Genomic DNA, 25326 nt, shown 5'->3' with positions numbered 1-25326 from the left:
TACCCTCCTACCTTACTCATTTTTACGATCATGGAAGTTCAGAATTCACATCTGAATTTAAAAGATAATTGGGAGCCAGGCATGGTGGTGTGTGCCTAATAATCCCAGTTACCCAGGAGGCTGAGGCAGGCAGGAGAGGATCACTTGAGCCCCAGGAGTTTGGAGGCTGCAGTAAACTGCAGTTGTGTTATTGCACTCCAACCTGGGCAACACAGCAAGACCCTGTTTCTAAAAAAAAATAATAGGCCGGGCACAGTGTTTCACGCCTGTAATCCCACCTCTTTGGGAGGCCAAGGCAGGCAGATCATGAGGTCAAGAGATTGAGACTATCCCAGCAAACATGGTGAAACCCCATCTCTACTAAAAAAAAAAAAAAAAAAAAAAAAATTAGCTGGCGTGGTGGTGCATGCCTGTAGTCCCAGCTACTCCGGAGGCTGAGGCAGGAGAATAACCTGAACCCGGGAGGCAGAGGTTGTGGTGAGCTGAGATCGCACCATTGCACTCCAGCCTGGGCAACAAGAGTGAAACTCCATCTCAAAATAATAATAATAATAATAATAAGAAGAAGAAGAAGAAGAAGCACTGTTTTAGTGGATGGACGGGTGAGAAATACCTAAATTTTTCAGTAAATAGTGCGTTTACCCTGGTGTAGTGTGAAGAATGTGAAAAAACTTAGTCTTTTGATTCTCACTCAGACATGTAGCTCTGTCATGTTTCAACCAAATGACCTAGAACAAGTCTCTTTTTTTTTTTTTCTTTTTGAGACGGAGTCTCACTCTGTTACCCAGGCTGGAGTGCAGTGGCGCGATCTCGGCTCACTGCAAGCCCCGTCTCCTGAGTTCACGCCATTCTCCTGCCTCAGCCTCCCGAGTAGCTGGGACTACAGGCGCCCGCCACCACGCCTGGCTAACTTTTTGTATTTTTAGTAGAGACAGGGTTTCACCATGTTAGCCAGGATGGTCTCGGTCTCCTGACCTTGTGATCCACCTGCCTTGGCCTCTCAAAACGTTGGGATTGCAGGCGTAATCCACCACACCTGACCTTTTTTTCTTTTCTTTTCTTTTCTTTTTTTTGAGATGGATTTTTGCTCTTGTTGCCCAGGCTGCAGTGCAATGGTGCGATCTTGGCTTACTGCAACCTCCCAGGTTTAAGCGATTCCCTAATTAAAACCTCCCAGGTTTAAGCGATTCTGCTGCCTCAGCCTCCAGAGTAGCTGGGATTATAGGCGTGTGCCAACACACCCGGCTAATTTTGTATTTTTAGTAGAGATGGGGTTTCTCCATGTTGGTCAGGCTGGTCTCGAACTCCTGACCTCAGGTGATCCACCTGCCTCAGCCTCCCAAAGTGCTGGGATTACAGGCATGAGCCACTGCACCTGGTCAAGTCTCATATTTTATTCAAAGCCTTAGGTAGTTCATCTGCCCGTAATTGTCTTAAAGGGTTGTCATGTAGACATATGGTGGCGTTTCTATACCAGAAACAAATTAATAAATATTGTTATGTCAGGGCCGGGCACGGTGGCTCACTGCTGTAATCCCAACTCTTTGGGAGGCTGAGACCAGCGGATCATGAGGTCAGGCGATTGAGACCATCCTGGCTAAAACGGTGAAACCCCTCCTGTACTAAAAATACAAAAAATTAGCAGGGTGTGGTGGCCACACACCTATAGTCCCAGCTACTCAGAAGGCTGAGGCAGGGGAATGGCTTGAACCTGGTAGGCGGAGGTTGCAGTGAACCGAGATTGTGCCATTGCACTCCAGCCTGGGCGACAGAGCAAGACTCCGTGTCTGTATATACATACATACACACACACACATATATATATACACATATATATATATATATAGAGAGAGAGAGTCATGTCAGAAACATCAATTATGAAATACTCTATTGCTTGCAGAATTATACTTCCACAAGTCTTCCGGAAGGAAGAAATTCAGAACTTTTAGTGAAGCAAGACATGGAGCTGAGCATGATCAATAGCTATGTCAGTGTTGATCTGATTCTTTTGAGGTGTCTGCTGTGTGGGCTTTTTTTCGGCACATCCTTGGTTAATCAGTGCTTCGAACTACTACCCTCTTTCCCTGACAGTTTGGCTTGCTATATCCTTTCTCTGCTCTCTGCTCTAAAATCAGTCTGTGGGTTGCTGCTCTTGTCAGGTATCCTGGGATAGAGATTGGCTACAAGGCTACTCTGCCATTGGGGCCTCTTTTCTATCAGCAGGACACCTTGTAAAGCAGTCTGATTGGAGCCAGGGGCTGGTGCTTCTGGGCAGATGTCATTTGAGTTCTTTGTGCCACACCCATAGCAGGTGCCTCTCCTACATTTTTCCCTCCAATGTTTTATTATGTATACTTAAAAAAAAAAAAAAAAAAAACTAGATTATTCAGGGAACTGCTTGGGAGGCCAGCTTTGAGACAGGCATGTGTTGCCCTGGATGCTACAGAACTGCCTTCCTGCCTCACTTGTTTCATTTTTCTTTCTGCTCTCAAGAAACACCGAATGAGGAAGATAAAGCAAAGATTGGTAAAAGCAAGAAGAAGATGAGGCAGAAGGTACAACGGGGAGAGTGTCAGACTACTATCCAAGGGCAGGTGAGGGACATCAGAGAGATGACACAGTAGGTTAATTTTTCCTACAGTCTACTTCATGTTTTATTTTCATCTCCCACATCCACCACTCCCTGTGTAGCAGTATATCTTCATTACCCTGCGCTTGATTTAGAGAATTGGGCTTGTTCAAAAATAACGTGGGCATCTCTAGGGTGAGAGAATTAATCCATTGCCAACCCCTCATTCCATCTCTCACCTCTCCTCCCCAGCACCCTTGTCTGTTTTTGAATCCTAGCCCAAGCAGAGATGCTTTCAGAGTTTGAGGAGAAATGACTTCCCTTATGGTTTACAGGCCAGAAATAAGCGGAAACAAGAGACCAAGAGCTTAAAGCAGAAGGAAGCTAAGAAGAAATCCAAGGTAGGTGCATGTACAAACTTGCCAAGTATAATTTTGAAGCCACTAAACTGATTTTGCAAGACATGTACATCAGTCTTGTTTTATAGTGAGATTTCTGGGCCGTGAGGTTGGGAGGACTGGGAACAGGGAAGGATAGTAACTGGTATCTTTATGGCACTCCTGGTTCCTCTTTTCCTTGAGTAGGCTGAGAAAGAAAAGGGAAAGACAAAGCAAGAAAAACTGAAGGAAAAAGTCAAGAGGGAAAAGAAGGAGAAAGTAAAAATGAAGGAAAAGGAGGAGGTGGCCAAAGCCAAGCCAGCCTGTAAAGCAGATAAGACCCTGGCCACACAGAGGCGCTTGGAGGAACGGCAGAGGCAACAGATGATCTTGGAGGAAATGAAGAAGCCAACAGAGGATATGTGTCTGACTGACCACCAGGTAGTGAGGAGAGAGTAACAGTTCCTGGGTCAGTTGGGAAGACTTTCCTTTAAAAAAAAAAAACAGGGACTTCTGCAATGGGAGAAACATTTCCATTAAAGATTAAAGGAAGGCCGGGTGCCATGGCTCACACCTGTAATCCCAGCACTTTGGGAGGGCTGAGGTGGGCAGATTGCTCGAGCCCAGTAGTTCAAGACCAGCCTGGGCAACATGGCGAGACCTCATCTCTACAAAAAATATGAAAATTAGCTGGGTGTGGTGGCATGTACCTGTAGTCCCAGCTATTTGGGAGACTGATGTGGGAGAATTGCTTGGGTTTAGGAGGTCAAGGCTGCAGTGAGCAGAGATCATGCCACTGCACTCTGGCTTGGGTGACAAGAGTGAGACCCTATCTCAAAAAAAAAAAAAAAAAATTACATAAAGATTAAAGGAAGAACCCCAGTGTTAACTTTTATTTTAAAAAATAAAACAGTGTTAACTCTTTTATTTTAAAAAATAAAACAGTGTTAACTGTTTTATTTTAACAGAACACTTTTATCTCTCTAGCCCCTGCCTGACTTCTCACGAGTCCCTGGTCTGACATTGCCCAGTGGGGCCTTCTCAGACTGCTTGACCATTGTGGAGTTCCTGCATAGCTTTGGCAGGGTGCTGGGCTTTGATCCTGCCAAAGATGTGCCTAGCCTGGGGGTCCTGCAGGAGGGACTCCTGTGTCAAGGCGACAGCTTGGGTGAGGTGCAAGACCTGCTGGTGAGGCTGCTGAAGGCTGCACTCCATGATCCTGGCTTGCCCTCCTACTGTCAGGTGAGTGCAAGTCCCTCCCAAAGTAACCAGGACAAGTAAAAGAGATATAACTACTTAGTGTTTCTCTTTTCTTTATATTTTTCCATTTCTTTTTCTTCCTGACTCCTCTCTCCTTATTTTATTTTTCTTTATTTTACTCCTTTTCTTCTGTGGTCTTTTGTATTCTATCTTAACCCCCATAGTTCTCTTCTGGTGTATTTTCCTGTTGCACATTCACCCAACTTGGTTGTTCATCTTTCCCTACTCACTCCCATTATGCTCTCCTCCACACAGTCCCTAAAGATCTTGGGGGAGAAGGTGTCTGAGATCCCACTGACAAGAGACAATGTGTCGGAGATCCTGCGCTGCTTCCTTATGGCATATGGAGTAGAGCCAGCCCTCTGTGACCGCCTGCGCACCCAGCCTTTTCAGGCCCAGTCACCCCAGCAGAAGGCTGCTGTCCTGGCCTTCCTTGTGCATGAGCTCAATGGCTCCACCCTCATCATCAAGTGAGAGGCTGGGAGTGGGGATGGTCATTGTATGCCTTGCATCAGAATGGGATGGAGGACTTCTAGCTTTCCAGAAGTCCTCAGAAATGTGTGTTCACTGTCATGTTCTGAAGATATGGAGTGACTTGGGACTGAATTGCAGTGCCCTCCCTGGGAGAGCCTAAGCCTTCCTCTGCCATTCATCTGATCTAGTTTCTAGGCTAGAACTCCTTTTTCAGCTGCAGCCCCTTTACCCTTGAGCCTCCTTTCCCTTTTTTTGTGCTGCCACTTCATCCTATTCCCTATTCCCCTGCAGTGAAATTGACAAGACTCTGGAGAGTATGTCCAGCTACAGGAAAAACAAGTGGATTGTTGAAGGTCGGCTCCGGAGGTAGGGACCAGACAGAGGGTAGAGCCCCAGAGAGGAGAGAAGTGGGGCGGGTGAAGCATAGCCAGGGTTTTGGTGTGAAATGTGATGCTTTAGCCCCTTCCCTGGATTTGGGACCTTACCAGGGCCCAGGATGGTTTGGAGCCCAGGTATTTCTTCTGTGGCACTATCATGTTCCTCACCAGTTTCCCTTAATTTTTTTTTTTTTTTTTTTGAGATGGAGTCTTGCTCTGTTGCCCAGGCTGGAATGCAGTAGTGCAGTCTCAGCTCACTGCAACCTCTGCCTCCCATGTTCAAGCGATTCTCCTGCCTCAGCCTCCCAAGTAGCTGGGATTACAGGTGCCCACCACCACACCTGGCTGATTTTTGTATTTTTAGTAGAGACAGGGTTTCACCATGTTGGTCAGGCTGGTCTCGAACTCCTGACCTCAGGTGACCCGCCTGCCTTGGCCTCCCAAAGTGCTGGAATTATAGGTGTGAGCCACTGCGCTCGGCCATCCCTTCATCTTTCTCCATCTGTTTCAAGACTGAAAACTGTTCTGGCCAAGCGAACTGGGCGGTCTGAGGTAGAGATGGAAGGGCCAGAGGAATGCCTGGGACGGAGGCGCAGTTCTCGGATCATGGAGGAGACCAGTGGCATGGAAGAAGAGGAAGAAGAGGAGTCTACAGCAGCTGTCCATGGCCGCAGGGGTCGAAGAGATGGAGAGGTACTGGCCCAAGATCAAGGAAAGTGGGAGTTAGAAAATAGATTCCTCTTTCTTGAATCTGATAACCTCCTTTTTCTTAATGCTTACATGTTTCTCCCCAGGTTGATGCCACAGCATCTAGCATCCCAGAGCTAGAGCGCCAGATAGAAAAACTCAGTAAGGTATTGTGCTTCTAACCTCCCAAGAGTTGGAGATATGGGCTGGGCAAGAATTGATCACCCTATATTTTTTTTTTTTTTTATTTGAGACAGAGTCTCACTCTGTCGCCCAGGCTGGAGTGCAGTGGCCGGATCTCAGCTCACTGCAAGCTCCGCCTCCCGGGTTTACCATTCTCCTGCCTCAGCCTCCGAGTAGCTGGGACTACAGGCGCCTGCCACCTCGCCCGGCTAGATTTTTGTATTTTTTAGTAGAGACGGGGTTTCACCGTGTTAGTCAGGATGGTCTTGATCTCCTGACCTCGTGATCCGCCCGTCTCGGCCTCCCAAAGTGCTGGGATTACAGGCTTGAGCCACCGCGCCCAGCCGATGACCGTATTTTTTAAATTGAATTTTAATTTTTATTCTTTTGAGATGGGGTTTCTGTTACCCAGGCTGGAGTGCAGTGGTACGATCATGGCTCACTGCAGCCTCAACCTCCTGGGCTTAGGTGATCCTCCCAAGTAGCTGGGTCTATAGGCGGGAGCCACCATGCCCGGCTAATTTTTGTGTTTTTATAGAGACAGAGTTTCCACATGTTACCTAGGCTGGTAACATGGAACTCCTGGGCTCTAGCAATCCACCTGCTTTGGCCTCCCAAAGTGCTGGGATCACAGGTGTGAGCCACCGCTCTTGACCTTAATCACCTTCTGAGTTAGGCCCAGATGGCATCACTTTTATAGAGGGGCTGAGAGCCATTGCCTTTCTCCGATATACTGGATGAATTCACCACTGTCACTCTAGAAATGTGTTTATTCATCTTCATTTTCATTGTCTACCCAGCGTCAGCTTTTCTTTCGCAAAAAGCTGCTTCACTCATCCCAGATGCTTCGGGCGGTCTCCCTGGGTCAAGACCGCTACAGACGTCGCTACTGGGTATTGCCATATTTGGCTGGTATCTTTGTAGAAGGAACAGAGGGGAACTTAGGTAGGTGTGTCTGTGGGAGTGTGGATTCTGAGTCCTATCAAACAAGAATTAAATAATTCCTTTTCCTTAGTAGTCTTGGGCTTCTTTCATTTTCTGATAATATGGTGTAATGGTTAAGAGCACAGATTTTAGAGTAAAGCTGCCTACCCACCTGCTCTGCCATTTGCAGCTGTATATTTCTGTTTCTTCATTTGTGAAGTTGAGATAATAATAGTATTTGTACTTCATGAGGCTACTGAGAGGATTAAAATGAGTTAAGTCTCTTAGAATAATACTTAACCTATAGTTGGTTCGCAATAAATGTTAGCTTATGATTGTGCTGCTGCTGCTGATTACTTGTGAGAATAGTTTCTTCCCCAGATACTGTGTTCATTGGTATGTAAGCTCTTCCCAGTGGAATCTCAAAAAAGGGGGACTAAGTCCAAGAGAAAAAGAAAGCATAGGTCCTAAGTTTATATACCATTTTACTTTTCCCTTGTATGTCAGCATATGTCTTAAGCTCTTTACTTCTCTTTACAGTTCCCGAGGATGTGATAAAGAAGGAAACTGACTCCTTAAAAGTGGCAGCCCATACGTCACTCAACCCTGCCCTCTTCTCTATGAAGATGGAGTTAGCTGGCTCCAACACCACTGCCAGTTCTCCTGCCCGGGCCCGAGGCCGACCTCGAAAAACTAAGCCTGGGTCTATGCAACCTAGGCATCTTAAGTCCCCTGTCAGGGGTCAGGATTCAGAACAGCCCCAGGCCCAGCTTCAGCCTGCGGCTCAGCTTCATGCACCTGCCCAGCCCCAACCTCAGCTTCAGCTTCAGCTTCAGTCCCATCCTCAGTCCCATAAGGGGTTCCTGGAGCAAGAAGGCTCCCCTTTGTCACTGGGTCAGAGCCAGCATGACCTCAGCCAGTCAGCCTTCCTGTCTTGGCTGAGCCAGACTCAGAGCCATAGCTCCCTGTTGAGCAGCTCAGTCCTCACGCCTGATAGCAGTCCTGGAAAACTAGACCCAGCTCCATCACAGCCCCCGGAGGAGCCAGAGCCTGATGAGGCAGAATCCAGCCCTGATCCTCAAGCACTCTGGTTTAACATCTCAGCCCAGATGCCCTGCAATGCTGCCCCTACACCACCCCCTGCAGTTTCTGAGGACCAACCCACTCCCTCCCCTCAGCAGCTTGCCTCCTCCAAGCCAGTAAGTAGCCAGAATTAGTAGTATGCACTTGATTTCATCTTGCCACAGGCAACATTGCCTGAGTATGGAGCTGCTGCCTGAAGTTGAGGCAACCTATAAACATGAAAACATCCTTATGTCTCATTTTATTCACAGATGAATAGACCCAGTGCTGCCAACCCTTGTTCTCCAGTGCAGTTCTCTTCCATGCCCTTGGCTGGGTTGGCCCCTAAGAGGCGAGCAGGAGACCCTGGGGAAATGCCACAGAGTCCCACAGGGCTGGGACAGCCCAAACGGAGAGGGAGACCTCCCAGTAAGTTCTTCAAACAAATGGAACAGCGTTACCTAACCCAGCTGACAGCCCAGCCTGTCCCACCTGGTGAGTGATCTTGGAGTGAGAGTGGAGTGGGGGTATCCAGTGTGGGCAGTGCTTCACAGCTGGCACCCCACATATATCTCATCCGCTCACAGAGATGTGCTCAGGCTGGTGGTGGATACGAGATCCTGAGACGTTGGATGCCATGCTCAAGGCCCTACATCCCCGAGGTATCCGGGAGAAGGCACTTCACAAACACCTTAACAAGCACAGGGACTTCTTGCAGGAAGTCTGCCTACGGCCCTCAGCTGGTAAATACACTCCTATACCCAGCTTGAGCTGAAGAGCCCAGGGTAAGCATTGAGCTGCTGCTGTGGACAACAGCCTGATGGGCCTTTCCCTCTGCCACCTCTCTTCTCAGACCCCATCTTTGAGCCCAGGCAACTACCTGTCTTTCAAGAAGGCATGATGAGCTGGTCCCCCAAAGAGAAGACGTATGAGACAGACCTAGCAGTGCTTCAATGGGTCGAGGATCTGGAGCAGCGGGTTATCATGTCTGATCTGCAGATTCGGGTATGGTGGGATTGGCACTGTGTAGGAAGTTGTTTAGGGAAAAGCATTAGTCCTTTATGCCCTGTTAGAAAAAACCCTGGGTCCCTACTTCACAGGTGACCTACCTTAAGTGGGTCATGTTTTTTTGTTGTTGTTTGTTTTGTTTTTTTCCTATGCCAAATTTTCCTCCTTTTACAGTGAGTTTTATTCCTCTCTCTTAACTCAAGGGCTGGACATGTCCTAGCCCGGACTCTACCCGTGAAGACTTGGCCTACTGTGAGCACCTCTCCAGCTCCCAGGAGGATATCACCTGGCGAGGTCGAGGCAGGGAAGGACTGGCACCTCAGCGTAAAACTACCAACCCTTTGGACCTGGCTGTGATGCGGCTGGCTGCCCTGGAACAGAATGTAGAACGGCGGTACCTGCGGGAGCCCCTCTGGCCAACTCATGAGGTTGTGCTGGAGAAGGCCCTGCTTAGCACACCTAATGGTGCCCCTGAGGGTACCACTACAGAGATGTGAGTGACTCCCACCCTCCATTCTTGGTCTTGGAGAGAAAGGGATAAGTTCCCTCTTTAGTGGATCCTGCTCCTCATCCAAAGATCACCACTTTCTCCCTCCAGATCATACGAGATCACCCCTCGCATTCGTGTCTGGCGCCAGACCCTCGAGCGGTGCCGGAGCGCAGCCCAGGTGTGCTTGTGCCTGGGCCAGCTGGAGAGGTCCATTGCCTGGGAGAAGTCTGTCAACAAAGTGGTAAGAGGCTGAGAGAGCCTGGAAAGGCTGAGGGGCCAGCCAGCAGGGGCGGGTGGGGTCACTGGCAGGTAGAGGCTTGAGAGCTCATTCTGCCTCCTCACAACCTTGGTCCAGACGTGTCTAGTCTGCCGGAAGGGTGACAATGATGAGTTTCTTCTGCTTTGTGATGGGTGTGACCGTGGCTGCCACATTTACTGCCATCGTCCCAAGATGGAGGCTGTCCCAGAAGGAGATTGGTTTTGTACTGTCTGTTTGGCTCAGGTGAGGCTTCTGCTCTTTCTTTCCCACACTCAAACAAAAATCAGAGATTATGCTCAATCTCTCGTCTCCTTGGAAAGAGTCCCAGACTGGGCATTAGGGGACCTGGGTTCTAAGTCCTTTTTTGGACAAGTCACTTAAATTCTATAGCTTTAATTGCTTTCTTTATAAAATGATAATAACTGTATCTTCCCTTTTACCTACTTCATTGGGTTATGTGAATAAACCAGTGCCAGCTTATGCATGATAGTATTTTGAAGCCTTAAATCACATTTAGGCAGAGGTTGTAGTAGGGCAAGCAGTGCATCTCCAGCTGTTGCTAATCTCACTTGTTTCCTATACTAAGCAGGTAGAGGGAGAATTCACTCAGAAGCCTGGTTTCCCAAAGCGAGGCCAGAAGCGGAAAAGTGCTTATTCACTGAACTTGTCAGAGGGTGATGGCCGCCGACGCCGGGTACTGTTGAGGGGTCGAGAAAGCCCAGCAGCAGGGCCTCGGTACTCAGAAGAGGGGCAGTCCCCCTCCAAGCGGCGGCGACTCTCAATGCGGAACCACCACAGTGATCTCACATTTTGCGAGTGAGTTGAGTGAATCCTGGGGGGACAGTTGGCTCTACCTCTGCCAAAGGAAGGGGCTGGGAGGGGTCAGTATATTTGCTTTCTGAGATGGAGCCATCACTGTCCCTGTAATGATAGGATTATCCTGATGGAGATGGAGTCCCATGATGCAGCCTGGCCTTTCCTAGAGCCTGTGAACCCACGTTTGGTGAGTGGGTACCGGCGCATCATCAAAAATCCTATGGATTTTTCCACCATGCGGGAGCGGCTGCTCAGGGGAGGGTAAGTAGATGTGGGTGCATCCGCCTGGTATTTGCTACTGCTGCAACTCCTACCCAGCTCACAGCTTTGCCCCTGCCCTGTCCAGGTACACCAGCTCAGAGGAGTTTGCGGCTGATGCCCTCTTGGTATTTGACAACTGCCAGACCTTCAACGAGGATGACTCTGAAGTAGGCAAGGCTGGGCACATCATGCGCCGCTTCTTCGAGAGCCGCTGGGAGGAGTTTTATCAGGGAAAACAGGCCAATCTGTGAGGCAAGGGAGGTGGGGAGTCACCTTGTGGCATCTCCCCCCCACCTTCCAAACAAAAAACCTGCCATTTTCACCTGCTGATGCTGCCCTGGGTCCAGACTCAAGTCAGATACAACCCTGATTTTTGACCTTGCCCTTGGCAGCACCCCACATCCTCTTATTCCTATATCCCTTTCTCCCTTTCCTCTTCTTGCTCCTCAAATAAGAGGTGCAGAGATGAGGTCCTTCTGGACTAAAAGCCAAAAAAAGAAAAAAAATAATTTTTCTTTTCTGTTTTATTTGCTAATTAAAAATGGGGACGGGGAAAGAAGTCCCTACTTCCTCCTCCCTGCTTCCTCTCCTCCCCTGTACGTGCCCCAGCATTCTGGGGTTATTTAACAATAGCAATAGTTCTAGTGAATGTGTGAAACCAAGAAACACTCTGTACTGTGTGCGGACCCGCAGTGACGGCCAGTAAAGTGGACTTAACTCCCAAGTGTGTCGCGCCGGACACCGGGCCCTGGACATGCTGCTTCCATGTTCAGTCCCTTCCCTGCTTTTCGCGGTCTGTTTTTCTTTTCCCACCTCCCACCCCCCAGTTTTCAGATTTTCTCTTATCCAATAATGTAAAACTATCGTGTACGGGTTCCTCCCTCCTTTTCTCTTCTCCCAAATCTTTTCCCTTCAAAGGAAAAAAAACGTTCAGAGGTCCCTGTCTTTTTCTCTGTCCCCATCTTCCTGCTGATAGCTATCCCCTGTATGACGTTGGATGCTCCTCACATGCTGAGTTTCCAGCCTTTTCTGAAACTCAGTAGCTGGGGAGAGGGCAGGGAGGCCTCCTGGGCCTTCCAGCCTCCTTCCCCACCTCCTTCCCAAACCCTCTTGGGAACTCCTCAGGGACAACTACTGCTGAGTTTGGGTGCACCCCAAGATGGAGGCCAGGTAGCAATGGGGCCGGCCTCAGAGAGAGAGCACGTTGTGAGTGTGTGTGTGTGTGTGTGTGTGAGAGAGAAGATGCTGTGCTTGTGACCCTGTATTGTTTGATAGGATCCATTCAGTTTCCCCAAGTATCTGTTTTCATTCCCATTTTTCCCATTGTTGAAAACCATCACTTTTTTGTCTTTGGGAAACCACAGGAACAATTTATCTGGAGACAAGGCTATGTCTCTCTCCTGGTCATTTTTGTTCCAGCCTCTTCAGACTGTGCAATCTTTCAGCAGGAACTCCCTCTCCTCTCGGTAGTTTTGAATCTTAAGCTTCTACGGGAGAGTGGTAGAACTGGATCTTTTCCTTATGCCATTTAGTTGTGCTTTTCTTCACTTCATACTCCAGGACCCCTTCCCCAGCAGCAGAGACCCTGGAGCACAGGAGAGTAGGGAGGAGGGGTTCTGGGTCCATCACTGCCCTACATGTGACTGTGTCCAAGTTAACCCCCAACATGAGAGGAAAGCTGCTGACTCCCAGCTATAGCCATGGGCCCTTGGCCCCCTGCTTCTCCTGCTCAGCAGAGCCCCTCCCTTCAGAGATTACGGGTACTTGCACTGGGGAGGTGGCTGCTGGCTGGCCCAAGCAGAGAGCTGAGGCATCCAAGAAATGTTCCATTGGGGGTAGGGGTGCCAGGTGAGGTGGAGCATTCCTTGTATTCTAGCAGCACTGAAGAGCCACTGAAGGGGGTAGGGGCAGTGTAGGTCCTGGGGCAGCCCCTTTATTCCTTTATGCCCCTTCTCCCCCATAGCCTATTTCTAAAGTCGCCTTTTCTGTCAGATAAACCTCAAAACTTTTAATTTTATTTGAGATTTTTTTTTTTTTTGCTTTTAAATAAGAGGTGGATTGAAGAATATTTGAATTGACTTTATATTATGCATAAATATTTATATTTTATCTAAATAACTGCGCTGTAACAAACTTTGTGTTAGACAGTTGAAACTGTTAGAGTTGGGGGCTCCGCTTTTTCCCCCTGGCAGTTTTCCCCTGGTATAAGATGTACTAGATTAATTTCATTGTTGGAGGTGAGGTGGATGGGGGAGTGAAATCTCCATGGTTCCTGCTTTGTGTTCCTTTCCCAGCTCCATCTCTTTCCCTAGGGACCAGGCACTCATATGGCGGGGTGGGGTCCTAGCCTCAGTTTGAAGAAGTGGGGGCTGGAGCGGGTGGGGTGGGGGTAGGGATAGGGCATAATCAAAGGGGCCATTTCTTGCTTTTCTTTCCTCATCTTCACTGCCCCCTTGAGCTAGGTGGATTTTCTCTCATGACAAGAGTATTTGGTAGGGAAAGCAGGTTTAAGATACAAAGACAACCCACCCCCTGCCCTTTTGCTTCCCTCCATCAGTCTGGTTGACAGGAAGAAACCACACCATCAACACCAACAAGTTTCCGTGTTCCTTTTACAGCAAAAGGGACTTTTTATATAACCAAATGTGGTGTTTTAGTGACTTTTTGATAATGTACAGTTTTTTGTGAATTTAAATTTATTTCTTTCTATATTTTTAGGACCAATCTCATTTTTAATAAGGTTAAAAAGAAAAAAAAGTCTAGCGAAAAAACTCCTGTTTTTGCCATGTGATGTTCCACAAGTGCAGCTGTAGAAAAGTGCTTGTCAGTTGAATAAAAAAAACACATTTGATAGAGATTCAAAAGACTCTGTGTATTCATCTTCCCTTCTACGTGTACACCTGAGGGGGAGATGGCGCTGGGATGGTCATGACTGGCTTAAGAGACCACAGGCAGGGGAACAACATGTTTGCCTTTTCTGTGCAAACGGTACTAAAAGCCGGACTCCTGTTCCACACCCTCGGTGTGGATGGAAAGGGTTATTAGTGCTCTTGCCTAAATGTCTGGCTGAGTTGCTGGGCTGGAGCAAAGTGGGATTCAGTATATCCAGGTCCTGCCTTGTGAGATGTGGCCCCAGCTTCCTAACTGTGTTTCTGTCATAGCAAATGTGGGACCATCACCGGCTTACCACTTTCCACTCACGGATAAGACACCAAAATGTAGACTTCTGTGTTTTATTAAAAAAAAAAAAAAAGTGTGAAGTAAGACAAAATGGACCTCTACCAAGTTGTAGGGAAGGACAAGGAAAAGACCAGGGGTAGAAAAGAAGCCTGAGTTAGAATGGTGGCATTGGCATAGATGTGGGCAGGGTATAAAACTAGAAGTCTCCAGATAAAAATGCATAAAATGTGTTTAAGTATAAATTAAACATTTTCTGTCCACATGCAAAGAAGTATTCATCCACCCAGAAAGGGTATATGTTAGAGTAGGGGCTTCACTGAGGCTGGAAAAGTACTACCCTCCAGCCTGGAAACTTTGTCTTGGTGAACCCCCTAAACCGTATGTTAAGATAGAGAAGGAACATTCGCTTCCAGCCTTACGAAAATGACAGACTCCCTCTTTGGTATTCGGTTACCTTTACAGCTATACACCAGCCACCGAGCAGCTTTCTTGTCCTCTTAAGTTCTAAGTTCTGTTCCTATGCTGGTGTCCTCCAACAATTACTTATTACACTAAGCAGTCACTGCACAGCCTACTCCCCTGGCTTATCACAGCAGGACCTATCTGGAGAGTTCACACTGTTCTAGGGTGATCAGTGAGCTAAAAATCCCAGAGAAAACATTGTAGGACTAGAAATTCCCAAGAGTTTTTAAATTCCCAAGAGTTTAAAAATTATGAGCCTTTTCTAGCCCCTACCTTCCCAACCCTCATAGAGAAGACAGTAAAGAAATAGGTGAATATGTCCTTGTTTAATTGTGAGATTGTGAGGTAGATGTGTAACAAGGACAAGGAAATTTGGGGATCTGCTTGGAGAATGAAAGTTTATTCAAAACAATCAGGTCAGGGGTAACCGGGGTGATGAGGGTACCTGGCTTTTGTATAGTCATGTGGGGACCGTCCCCTGGGAGGTGCAGCAAAGATCAGAAGGGAGACAGAAGCTCACAGTCTGGTTTTAGCTGCCAACTCCTATGGAAGTCCATAGCTGACTCCTATGGAAGGCCTGCCAAATGAGGAAATTTCAGGAATTTGCTAATGCTTGGGAGGATTGAAAATGTAGGCAGCACAAAAATAAGAGTAGTTGGTTTAAAAGGGAATCAGAAAGGATTGGTATAACAAGGCACAAGATTTGGAATTTACCCTTTACAGACTGGCTTTTATAACACCCACCTTCCTCTCTGAAGCCTGCTGATTCAGGGCTAGCAGAGTCTAGGGGCAAGTTTGGGCCAGATCACCCACCCAAGTTTATTGCCCTTGGCTGAGAATGCAAACCCCCTCATGAACGCAATGCTGCCACTTTCCCAGAAGGTGGGGCATGTGCACAAGGCAGCGGCAATAGTTCTTTTCTAGAAGACTAGTAGCCACTGCTACTAGGGATTCCTAGGACATTCCAGCAAGGCCTCTTACAGCATCTGTATGATGCAAAGTAACAGCCCACATGCAGGCCTCAATTCCCAATGGGTTGACATTGGAGTGACAGGAGTAGGCACTAAGGGAGGGTGAAGGAGCTCACTGATTGTCAAGTTAGGAAAGGAAAACGAATGGAGTGGAGCTGAAGTGGCCCAACCCCCGGCATGGCCTGTGAAGCAGCAAAGTCTGGTCTTCATCTTCAGTATGAGTAATGTCCTCCTACCACCCCCACTGTCTGTTACTGACAAGGTCTGTTACCCTTTAGAGCCACCAGGCTTCCTGGTCTGGGCAACTCTACAAATTCTTTGGTTAAAAACACTGCAAAGGGCCAGGTACAGTGGCTCATGCCTGTAATCCCAACACTTTGGGATGCCAAGGCAGGCGGATCATTTGAGCCCAGGAGTTCAAGACCAGCCTGGACAACATGGCAAACCCCATCTCTACTAAAAATACAAAAATTAGCTGTTTGGAGGTCAGGAGTTAGAGACCAGCCTGGCCAACGTGGTAAAACACCATCTCTACTAAAAATACAAAAATTAGCCAGGCGTGGTGGCAGGCACCTGTAATCCCATCTACTCAGGAGGCTGAGGCAGGAGAACTGCTTGAACTCAGGAGGTAGAGGTTTCAGTAAGCCAAGATCACGCCATTGCACTCCAGCCCAGGCGACAGAGTGAGATTCCGTCTCAAAGAAAATAAATAAAAAAAACTAAAAAGGCCAGGTGCAGGGGCTCACACCTGTAATCCCAGCACTTTGGGAGGCCGAGGTGGATCATTTGAGCCCGGGAGTTTGAGACCAGGCTGGGCAACATGACGAAACCCTGTCTCTATTAGAAACACAAACATTAGCCGTTTAGAGTTCAGGAGTTGGAGACTAGCCTGGCCAACATGGTAAAACCCCGTCTCTACTAAAAATAAAAAAATTAGCCAGACATGGTGGTGCACGCCTGCAGTCCCAGCTACTTGGTGGCAGGGGAATGGGCAGCTGAGGCAGGAGGATCACCTGAGCCTTGGGAGGTTGAGGCTACAGTGAGCCATGATGGTGCCACTGCCCTCCAGCCTGGGCCACAGAGTGAGATCCTGTCTCAAAAAAACAAACAAACAAACCAAAAAACCAAAAAAAAAAAAACCCCAAAATCAAAAACATTAAAAATAACATCTCATCCAAGCATAGAGGTTCACACCTGTAATCATAGCACTTTGGGAGGCTGAGGTGGGAGGCTCACTTGACAGGAGTTCAAGACCAGTCTGGGCAACATAGTAGGAACCCTGTCTCTACAAAAATTTAAAAAACTCACTGGGCTTGGTAGTACGTGCCTGTAGTTCCGGCTACTTGGGAGGCTTAGGTGGGAAGAACCCTTGGGCCCAGGAATTTAAGACTGTAGTGGGCTACGACTGCATCACTGCACTCCAGCCTGGGTGACAGAGCAAGACCATCTCTAAAAAATAAAATAAAAACATCTCTCCATCATCATCTCCACATCTTCCTGACCTCTACTGGCACCCTCCTCCAAAAAGTCCAATCAGTTTAGGGTCTGAGTATCATCTCAGAGCCTGAGATGGGGAGTAATAACACCAACAGGAGATGGCTAGACAGGCTCAGAGCCTATAAAGGATTATGCCATCTGAGGAAGGGACTCTGGTGTGTTCTAGTTGACTGAAAACAGAAAAATGACAAGTACTAAAATATTTTAAGAATGTTATGAGCATCTATAATGAGTGGGGGTGAGATGTAAAGTACAAAGAGAGTAAGAGCTGGGCTCCGTGAAGACAGTATTCAGAAAACACTAGGCATAGTGTTTAAGAGCCCAGCCCTAGGCTGTGAGCTGGAAGGCTCCCCTACATTTCCCTCTGCCATCACCCCAACCAATTAGACAATTTCATGGGAGAAACAGTATCCCTCTTTTCTTCCTCCTTTCCTCCAAACACTCACCCGCTGTTACAAATGAACTAACAGTTAGGAGGGAAATGAGTGTAAATCAAATGCACCAAAAAAGAAATTCCTCAGTGCCATTAGCCACTGCAAAATAACTTCAGGTTCCCTATCACTTCCCATGCCCAAACCAGAAACACTCATTAATACAATCTAACAAGTAGATTCATATGAGAAGAACTCCAAAAGGTAAATTCAAAAATCAAAACAAAAAATTAGAGCCATTTAAACCTTTAAAAAAATAGAGAGAGAGAAAGAAGACAGAATCAGGAGTTCTGTGAGGCAGAGGAGAGGGGAGCAGCAATATCAACCATGGTTTCTATGCATGAAAGGCCCTTTCTAAACTTCCTACCATAGCAAAGCTCCCCTGGTCTATCAAATGAACAGAATTCTAGATTTGTTTTCTCTTTCTCTCAAAGACCACTGACAAGAAAGCAGCTATGGTATATTTTCCTTGACTGAGGGCTGGAGACTCAAAACCAAAAGCTATCTGCCCAGCCAAAGCCCTCTAGAAGGCTGCTGGGCTTGGGGCTATTTTACACGGGGTAAAGACTGCGGCAGTTTGTCCTTTACACTCTATATCCTACCCATTGCCCCGCACTCCCCCACCCCTAGGATGTATATAGAAAGTCGACACTAGGGGGCACTGGGACTCTCAATTCTGGGGTGTCTGGGAAGGGAGGGAAAGCTGGGCCAAGTTCTACTTGGAACAACTGATACTACAGTTTCTTTTCCTCAGCTGTCAGCCCCTTCCTCTCCCTATGGCCAGCGTAGTGAACACCTGTCTCTCTATCCTCCATCATTTGCCTTTGACTGTCTGGTGGAGAGGCACCTGGCCTTGAAGTGCAGGGCAGTGAAATTCTCCTTTCAGTGCATAAGGGAGTGACTGGGAGAAGACAGGAGCAGGATCTGATTTCCTAGAAGATGGGTGAAGGCTTTCTTCCATCTGTCTCCATGTGTATAGAGTCACAACTTGCAGAAGGGGACAGTTAAAGACCAAGACATAGGCTTTTTTAAAGGACTCCTGGCCTCATAAAGAGTTGGAATTTATTGTTCTTTTCTACCCTAGCTCTCTGTTGTCCTTCCACAGAAGGAACATTATTTCTCATGTCCCGGTTCCCTGGGCAAAGGGTCCAAGCACACCAGGGCAGGGCAAGTTGCTCTGGACAGTTTAGAGAGTTTTGTCCTTTCCCACCATTGCACAGCACACACCAGAACAGTGCCCACCTGAATCCCTCCGAGTACACGTGTACATTCAGCATGGAGCCACAACTCTTTCAAGAATCACTCTTGCTACATGCAGAGTTATCAAAAGTCAAAGTCTGGGGAGAATTCAAGGATCCAGTCCAGTCCTTCTCAAACAGTTGCATGAGTGTCAAAAGGCACTGTTTGTCCAGGGTTGGGGTGAGAATTTACCCTAACCCAGGAGGCAGGGACAACACTGATATATCAGTGTTTCCCAATCTTGGTAATGTTGACCTCTAGAGTCAGATAATTCTTAGTTGGGGGTAGTGGGGACTATACTATGCAGTGTAGGATGTTTAGCAGCAACCCTGGTTTCCAGCCACTAGATGCCAGTAGCACACACATCCCACCTCCAGGCATGGCAATCGAAATTGTCTCTAGATGTTGCCAAAGGCCTGGGAAGGACAAAATCACCTCTGGTTGAGAACCTCTGGTCTGTGGGTGAAGCAGCAGATCTTCCACAGTGTGGAAGGAGCCCATGTGGATTCAACTAGGTCACAGCTGCAAAGGCTCTGAGCATAGCAACGTGCAACAGGGAAGAGAGGGGCCATGAAGCCCAGGACAGAAAATATCCTCCAGGAAGCAGGAAAGCAGGTACTCCCAAAAAGCTGTAGCTGGAAAAGATACTTCCTCAGATGCTGTTGGCCTTGGCAGTGAGAAGAGTTGGTAAAAGTCAGTAAGTCCATTCTTCCGGAACTTGCCAGGGAAGACCTAGTCTTCAAATTTGGCTCAAGGGTGTGTTCCCAGGGCTGTGGAATTGTCTCTTTAGGAAGCCTGGGTCACATCTGTGCTTTCTGAAGCCAAAGTCTAGTTTTTTCTCCCAGGGTGTGGTAGGGTGAGGGAAAGAACAGCCACTTCCATGGCCTACTTAGTGTTCTACCTTATTCCTTGCCCAGCCTGCCCCCCAACCCCAAATTCCACATGAATTGTCATTTTTAAAAATCCATAAAATTAAAAGCTGTAAGAGGGCAAAATGGGCAGGCTCAGCTGTTTAGAAAAGAGAAAAAGAAGAATCTGGACTAGAGAAAGAAGGCATAATATGGGTGAAGAGGAGATGGGGTGTGTGAGCTGAGAGCTTTACCAAACAAATTTTTTAAAAACACATAGACACACATCAAAAAAGTCCAGAACTAAGCTCAGTAAGTAGAGCTCCTTCATCAATGTTCTAGCACCACATCTTTCTGTTCTGTTTTGGTTTGTAAAGAAATAATTACAAATTATTTTAAAAGCATTCCCAAATAATTCCAATATATCAAAAACTTTTTCATATCGATGAGAAGCTACAACCACCATGTCTCTTTAGGGTAGGAGAAAAGTACGTTGCAGTTAAAAACAAAAAGCTTTCTTTGCAAAAGAAAAAAAGTTTTTTTGATCTCCTTGAATGTAGCACACAAGAAAAGTGATAGTTCCCCCAGGCTCCATCAGCAACGGAGAAATAGCAAAGGGCAGGAACATAGAGCTTTCTTTTTCCAGGCCCAGGCCTGTGAAAAACGATGGCTAAGTGTTAGTCCTTAGCAGGGCCGACGGATGGTCTCCATTCCTGGTTAACCCTCTGGAATCTGGGAGCAAGAGTATCTCCAAGAATTCATTTCTATTCAGTAAAGATGGGGAGGGGAATCTCCTAAAGAAGGCACAAGCCAGAGAGGAGACAAGACAAACATGAGAACTTGTCTGACTTCAGGCTGGGCTGAGCTGCTATCTGCCAGCACAGCCCTCCCTGCCCCCCAGCATGTGGTTCTTACCCACTGTTACTTGTTGAACTGGAAAGAATAGACCCCATGCTCTGAGGGTGTGTCCACTGCCACTTGGTTCTGTTGGCCGCTGCTCTCCTGTGCCATAGCCAAGGAGGGGAGTCATCTTACGCATTCCTTTCCTCACCTCCCACTACACCAAAGCCCACCCTACATCGAGCACCCTCCCAAACCTACCCACTCTCCACACTCATGTGTGAGTGTTTCCACCCACACCACCACTTCCCCAACCTTCCTAGCAGCCTGTCCTCTTCCCAAGACACATTAGTCAATACAAGCCAGCATCCTGGTATTAACTACTGGCTGGCCAAATGTAAGGAAGGGCCTCATTCATGAACTCAGACCAAGTCCTTCTTTCCTACATCTGTTGTTGTTTTTTAAATGTGGAACGCTTCACAAATTTGCGTGTCATCCTTGCACAGGGGCCATAATCTTCTCTGTATCGTTCCAATTTTAGTATGCATGCTGCCTAAGCGAGCACATCCTTCCTACGTTCTTCATATACCTACCAGCTATTTGTGAACACAGAATCAGCATCATTGTGAGAGGAAGATCTTGATCGGGGGAAACCTGCCTCCGTTCATTTTCCTAACCTCAATCCAAAGAAATGATAACACCCTTACCTCGACTGAAACACTGGAAGAAGGCACAGGGGTGTACTGGGAGATGTAAGCTCCTTGCATAGCTGCAGCCGTCGGCATATACTAGAAAGAGAAACAACGGGCTTACAGCAGTGATTCTTGGCTACATTTGAAGCAGCTGGGGGGCTTTAAAAATACTGATGCCTGTGTTCTACCCCAGAGATTCTAATTTAGTTGATCTGAGCATTATCTTCTTAAATGCAATTCAGGTGGTTCTAAAGTACACTGTTAGGGAGACATCTCCCTATACGGCTTATTTTCCTCCTCTTTCCCGACTTCCTTCTGCTTTTCCTCAACACGCTTCCTTCTCTATCCTCGAGCCCTTTCTATGCAAAAAGGAATACAGTAGGCCTAAAAGAAACCTAATTAAGAAACCTCCATCCTTTCAGGTACTATTTTGATGAGGATTCCTAGGACACATGTGTATCTTAAACTAATATGCAGACAGCAGCACTATTTATGAGGTGCATGAGTAGGAATCAGTTAAAACGGGTGGGCTGGGGAGCAGAATGGCTGTATTCCTGGCTCATGGAGCACTACCATTGTAGTTTATGTCCTGTTCTGAGTGTGCCCTGGATGACACTGAAGTAATTCCATCGTTATTCATAAGTTACTTATGCTGAAGAGTATTACATAGGTATGCCGTGCTCATTCAGAGAGTTTACAATCAGAAATATCCTGCTTTACCGTGCCTGTGCTGCTGAGGGAGAGGTGGCCCAGTTGCTGGGTAAGGGGTCCCATCATGGAGGCAGGCTGGAGAGAAATGGGATGGTCCATCCCTGGTGTCAGAACTGAACCCTAGAGACAGCAACAAAGGACAGGGTTAGCTGCAGCATCCTGTGAGGCTGCCTAAAGCAGTGATTGGTGGCTGTCAGGACCACTGGAGACAGGCATTTAAGAATCCTGAGAAATGGTAAGTGAGCAGCAACCCAGCTATGCAAAAGAATAGGAACTCTGCCTGTCGGTGTGGAAGGACCCTCGTCTAAGAATAACAAGCTTAGGTCTTACTGCTGGGTTGCACAAGGGTCTGAGCCAGAACTCACACCCACATCTCCTGGCATCAAAAGCCATTTTTTTTTTCTTTATCTTTTTCTTTTTTGAGACGGAGTTTCACTCTTGTTGCCCAGACTGGAGTGCAACGGCACAATCTCAGCTCGCTGCAACCTCCGCCTCCTGCGTTTAAGCGATTCTCCTGTCTCAGCCTCCTGAGTAGCTGGGATTACAGGTGCCTGCCACTACACCTGGCTAATTTTTGGTATTTTTAGTAGAGGTGGGGTTTCATCATGTTGGCCAGGCTGGTCTCGAACTGCTGACCTCAGGTGATTCGCCTGCCTTGGCCTCCCAATGTGCTGGGATTACAGGCGTGAGCCACCGCACCCGGTCAGGTTTATCTTTACATCAAATTGCCTCTTTGGCTTCTGCCCACTTCTGAACACTCACTGAAGGCTGCATGAGGTATGAATGGTGGTGCATCCAAGATGGGTTAGGTACTTGTAGAGGAGATGTCTGAGTCACTCTCTAAAACAAGCAAAAACAAAAAATGTTAATTGCCTGGAAACTATTGTTCAGACCCAAGGATCTAATAATATTCAACAAAGCCCAGAAAAGTTGGCATGCCCCACTCAAAATAGAAACATTAAGAAAACTGTTTTTAAAATATTAGCAACTCTTAAAACTCAATAAATAATCCAGTTTAAAAAAGAGCAAAGAGGAGTTCAAAATTACAGTGAGCTATGATTCTGACACTACACTCCAGCCTGGGCAACGAGTGAGACCCTGTCACTAAAAAAATTAGAAAAAAAAAAAAAGGTTTGGAAAGATATCTCTCTAAGAAGATATACAAATAGCCAATGAGTACATGAAAGAGGCTCAAATGCAAATCACAACCACAATGGGATACCACTTCATACCTATTAGGATGGCTACAATTATTATTTCTATTTTTTGAGATAGGGTCTTGCTCTGTTGCCCAGGCTGGAGTGCAGCAGCGGGACTACAGGTGTGCATCACCACACCTGGCTACTTTTGAGACAGGGTCTTGCTCTGTTGCCCAGGCTGGAGTGCAGTGGCAGGATCTTGGCTCACTGCAAGCTCCGCCTCCTGGGTTCACACCTTTCTCCCGCCTCAGCCTCCTGAGTAGCTGGGGCTACAGGTGCCCGCCACCATGCTTGGCTAATTTTGTTTTTGTATTTTCAGTAGAGACAGGGTTTCACCATGTTAACCAGGATGGTCTCGATCTCCTGACCTCGTGAGACGCTCGCCTCGGCCTCCCAAAGCGCTGGGATTACAGGGGTGAGCCACTGCACCCAGCCCACACCTGGTTATTTTTTGTATTTTTTGTAGAGACGGGGTTTCACCATGTTGCTCAGGCTGGTCTTGAACCCCTCAGCTCAAGTGACCTGCCCACCTCCGCCTCCCACAGTGCTGGGATTACAGGTGTGAGCCACAGTGCCAGGCCAGCATGGCTACAATTATAAGGACAGAATAACAAGTGTTTTACACTGCCACTGGTGGAAATGTAAAATGGTGCAGCTACTCTGGAAAACGCTTTGGCAGTTCCTCAAAAAGTTAAATACAGAGTTACTATATAGCCCATCAATTCCACTCCTAGGTATATACCCAAGTGAAATGAAAACATATGTCCACACAAAAACTTGTATATCAATGTTTATAGCAGCATTATTCCTAGTAGCCAAAAGGAAACAACTCAAATGATGACCAATTGATAACTGGATGGACAAAATGTGGTATAGCCATATAATGGAATATTATTCAGCCATAAAAAGAATGAAGTACTGATAAATGCTACAACATGGATACATCTTGAAAACATACTAAGTGGCCGGGCGCGGTGGCTCAAGCCTGTAATCCCAGCACTTTGGGAGGCCGAGATGGGCGGATCACGAGGTCAGAAGATCGAGACCATCCTGGCTAACACAGTGAAACCCTGTCTCTACTAAAAATACAAGAAAATTAGCCGGGCGTGGTGGCAGGCGCCTGTAGTCCCAGCTACTCGGGAGGCTGAGGCAGGAGAATGGCGTAAACCCGGGAGGCGGAGCTTGCAGTGAGCCGAGATCGCGCCACTGCACTCCAGCCTGGGGCACAGAGCAAGACTCCGTCTCAAAAAAAAAAAAAAAGAAAAGAAAAGAAAAGAAAAGAAAACATACTAAGTGAAAGAAGCCAGACACACAAAAAAATTGTTACTTATGTGTAATCACACAATCATACAATTTTCTGAGCTTTGCCTACTATATCCAGAATAGGCAAATCTATAGACACAGAAGGTATATTATGGGTTGCAAGGATATTTCAATTCAAACTGGATTTGAAATAATCCAGTAAGTTAGATTATTTAATAATTTGGTGCTAGGCCAACTGGTTAACACTCTGAAAGAAAACAGACTCCTTATCTTATGCCATACACAAAGATAAATTCCTGATGATTACATATTTAAACGTAAATATAAAACATAAAATCTTTGAGACCAGATACACAGTATAGAGACAGAGAATACTTTTTAAAATTAAGACAAGAAACTTGCCGGGCGCAGTGGCTCACCCTTGTAATCCCAGCACTTTGGGAGGCCGAGGTGGGTGAATCACCTGAGGTCGGGAGTTCGAGACCAGCCTGATCAACATGGAGAAACCCCGTCTCTACTAAAAATACAAAATTAGCCGGGCATGGTGGCACATGCCTGTAATCCCAGCTACTTGGGAGGCTGAGGCAGGAGAATCACTTGAACCCGGGAGGCGGAGGTTGCAGTAAGCTGAGATTGGGCCATTGTACTCCAGCCTGGGCAACAAGAGTGAAACTCCGTCTCAAAAAAAAAAAAAAAAAGACAAAAGTTATTTATTTATTTTTTTGAGACAGAGTCTGGCTCTGTCGCCCAGGCTGGAGTGCAGTGGCACGATCTCGGCTCACTGCAAGCTCCGCCTCCTGGGTTCACACCATTCTCCTGCCTCAGCCTCCCCAGCAGCTGAGACTACAGGTGCCCACCACCACACCCGGCTAATTTTTTGTATTTTTAGTAGAGATGGGGTTTCACCATGTTAGCCAGGATGGTCTCCCGGGTTCACGCCATTCTCCTGCCTCAGCCTCTCCAGCAGCTGGGACTACAGGCGCCCGCCACCACGCCCGGCTAATTTTTTGTATTTTTAGCAGAGACAGGGTTTCACCGTGTTAGCCAGGATGGTCTTGATCTCCTGACCTTGTGATCCACCCGCCTCGGCCTCCCAAAGTGCTGGGATCACAGGCGTGAGCCACCGTGCCCAGTCTCAAAAATTATTTATAAAAGAAAAAGACAAATTTAACTATATACAAATTTTAAACTTTTTTTTTTTTTTTTTTGAGACATGATCTTACTCTGTTGCACAGGATGGAGTACA

The 25326-nt window shown here is 47.1% G+C and overlaps 2 protein-coding genes and 1 non-coding gene across 21 annotated transcripts in view; 1 reads left to right on the top strand and 2 right to left on the bottom strand.

Moving 5' to 3' along the window:
* BAZ2A (bromodomain adjacent to zinc finger domain 2A) overlaps window positions 1-13604 on the top strand; it is a 40773-nt gene extending 27169 nt beyond the window's left edge. For 11 of the 12 annotated variants that reach the window (XM_037996937.2, XM_008003687.3, XM_008003680.3 and 8 more), the window contains 19 exons: window positions 2494-2594; window positions 2905-2970; window positions 3154-3387; window positions 3934-4188; window positions 4462-4676; window positions 4972-5046; window positions 5570-5750; window positions 5852-5911; window positions 6728-6872; window positions 7392-8050; window positions 8186-8408; window positions 8501-8656; window positions 8767-8918; window positions 9125-9414; window positions 9520-9652; window positions 9767-9913; window positions 10257-10486; window positions 10604-10747; window positions 10833-13604. In XM_037996937.2, the coding sequence (XP_037852865.2) occupies window positions 2494-2594; window positions 2905-2970; window positions 3154-3387; window positions 3934-4188; window positions 4462-4676; window positions 4972-5046; window positions 5570-5750; window positions 5852-5911; window positions 6728-6872; window positions 7392-8050; window positions 8186-8408; window positions 8501-8656; window positions 8767-8918; window positions 9125-9414; window positions 9520-9652; window positions 9767-9913; window positions 10257-10486; window positions 10604-10747; window positions 10833-10998 (3632 nt within the window). In that variant the 3' untranslated portion in view covers window positions 10999-13604. The remainder of the gene's footprint in view (window positions 1-2493; window positions 2595-2904; window positions 2971-3153; window positions 3388-3933; window positions 4189-4461; window positions 4677-4971; window positions 5047-5569; window positions 5751-5851; window positions 5912-6727; window positions 6873-7391; window positions 8051-8185; window positions 8409-8500; window positions 8657-8766; window positions 8919-9124; window positions 9415-9519; window positions 9653-9766; window positions 9914-10256; window positions 10487-10603; window positions 10748-10832) is intronic. The other variant, XM_008003681.3, reaches the window with a different exon arrangement.
* RBMS2 (RNA binding motif single stranded interacting protein 2) overlaps window positions 1-25326 on the bottom strand; it is a 94991-nt gene that overhangs the window by 4561 nt on the left and 65104 nt on the right. For 5 of the 8 annotated variants that reach the window (XM_008003698.3, XM_073020868.1, XM_073020867.1 and 2 more), the window contains 4 exons: window positions 22381-22458; window positions 21633-21738; window positions 20923-21003; window positions 20291-20377 (listed from right to left, as the gene is read on the bottom strand). In XM_008003698.3, coding sequence (XP_008001889.3) covers window positions 20291-20377; window positions 20923-21003; window positions 21633-21738; window positions 22381-22458 — 352 coding nt within the window. Of the gene's footprint in view, window positions 1-12753; window positions 20170-20290; window positions 20378-20922; window positions 21004-21627; window positions 21739-22380; window positions 22459-25326 lie in introns of those variants that run through there. The other 3 variants (XM_037996942.2, XM_008003697.3, XM_037996944.2) reach the window with 3 other exon arrangements.
* LOC119623938 (U6 spliceosomal RNA) lies at window positions 20677-20780 on the bottom strand. Its single transcript, XR_005240039.1, has one exon. It is a non-coding gene; the product is annotated as a U6 spliceosomal RNA (small nuclear RNA).

The sequence above is a fragment of the Chlorocebus sabaeus genome, chromosome 11 (assembly GCF_047675955.1).
Source record: "Chlorocebus sabaeus isolate Y175 chromosome 11, mChlSab1.0.hap1, whole genome shotgun sequence".
NCBI classification, from domain to species: domain Eukaryota; kingdom Metazoa; phylum Chordata; class Mammalia; order Primates; family Cercopithecidae; genus Chlorocebus; species Chlorocebus sabaeus.
Note: the sequence above shows the minus strand (reverse complement) of the source record. Positions and strands in the feature narration are given on the sequence as shown.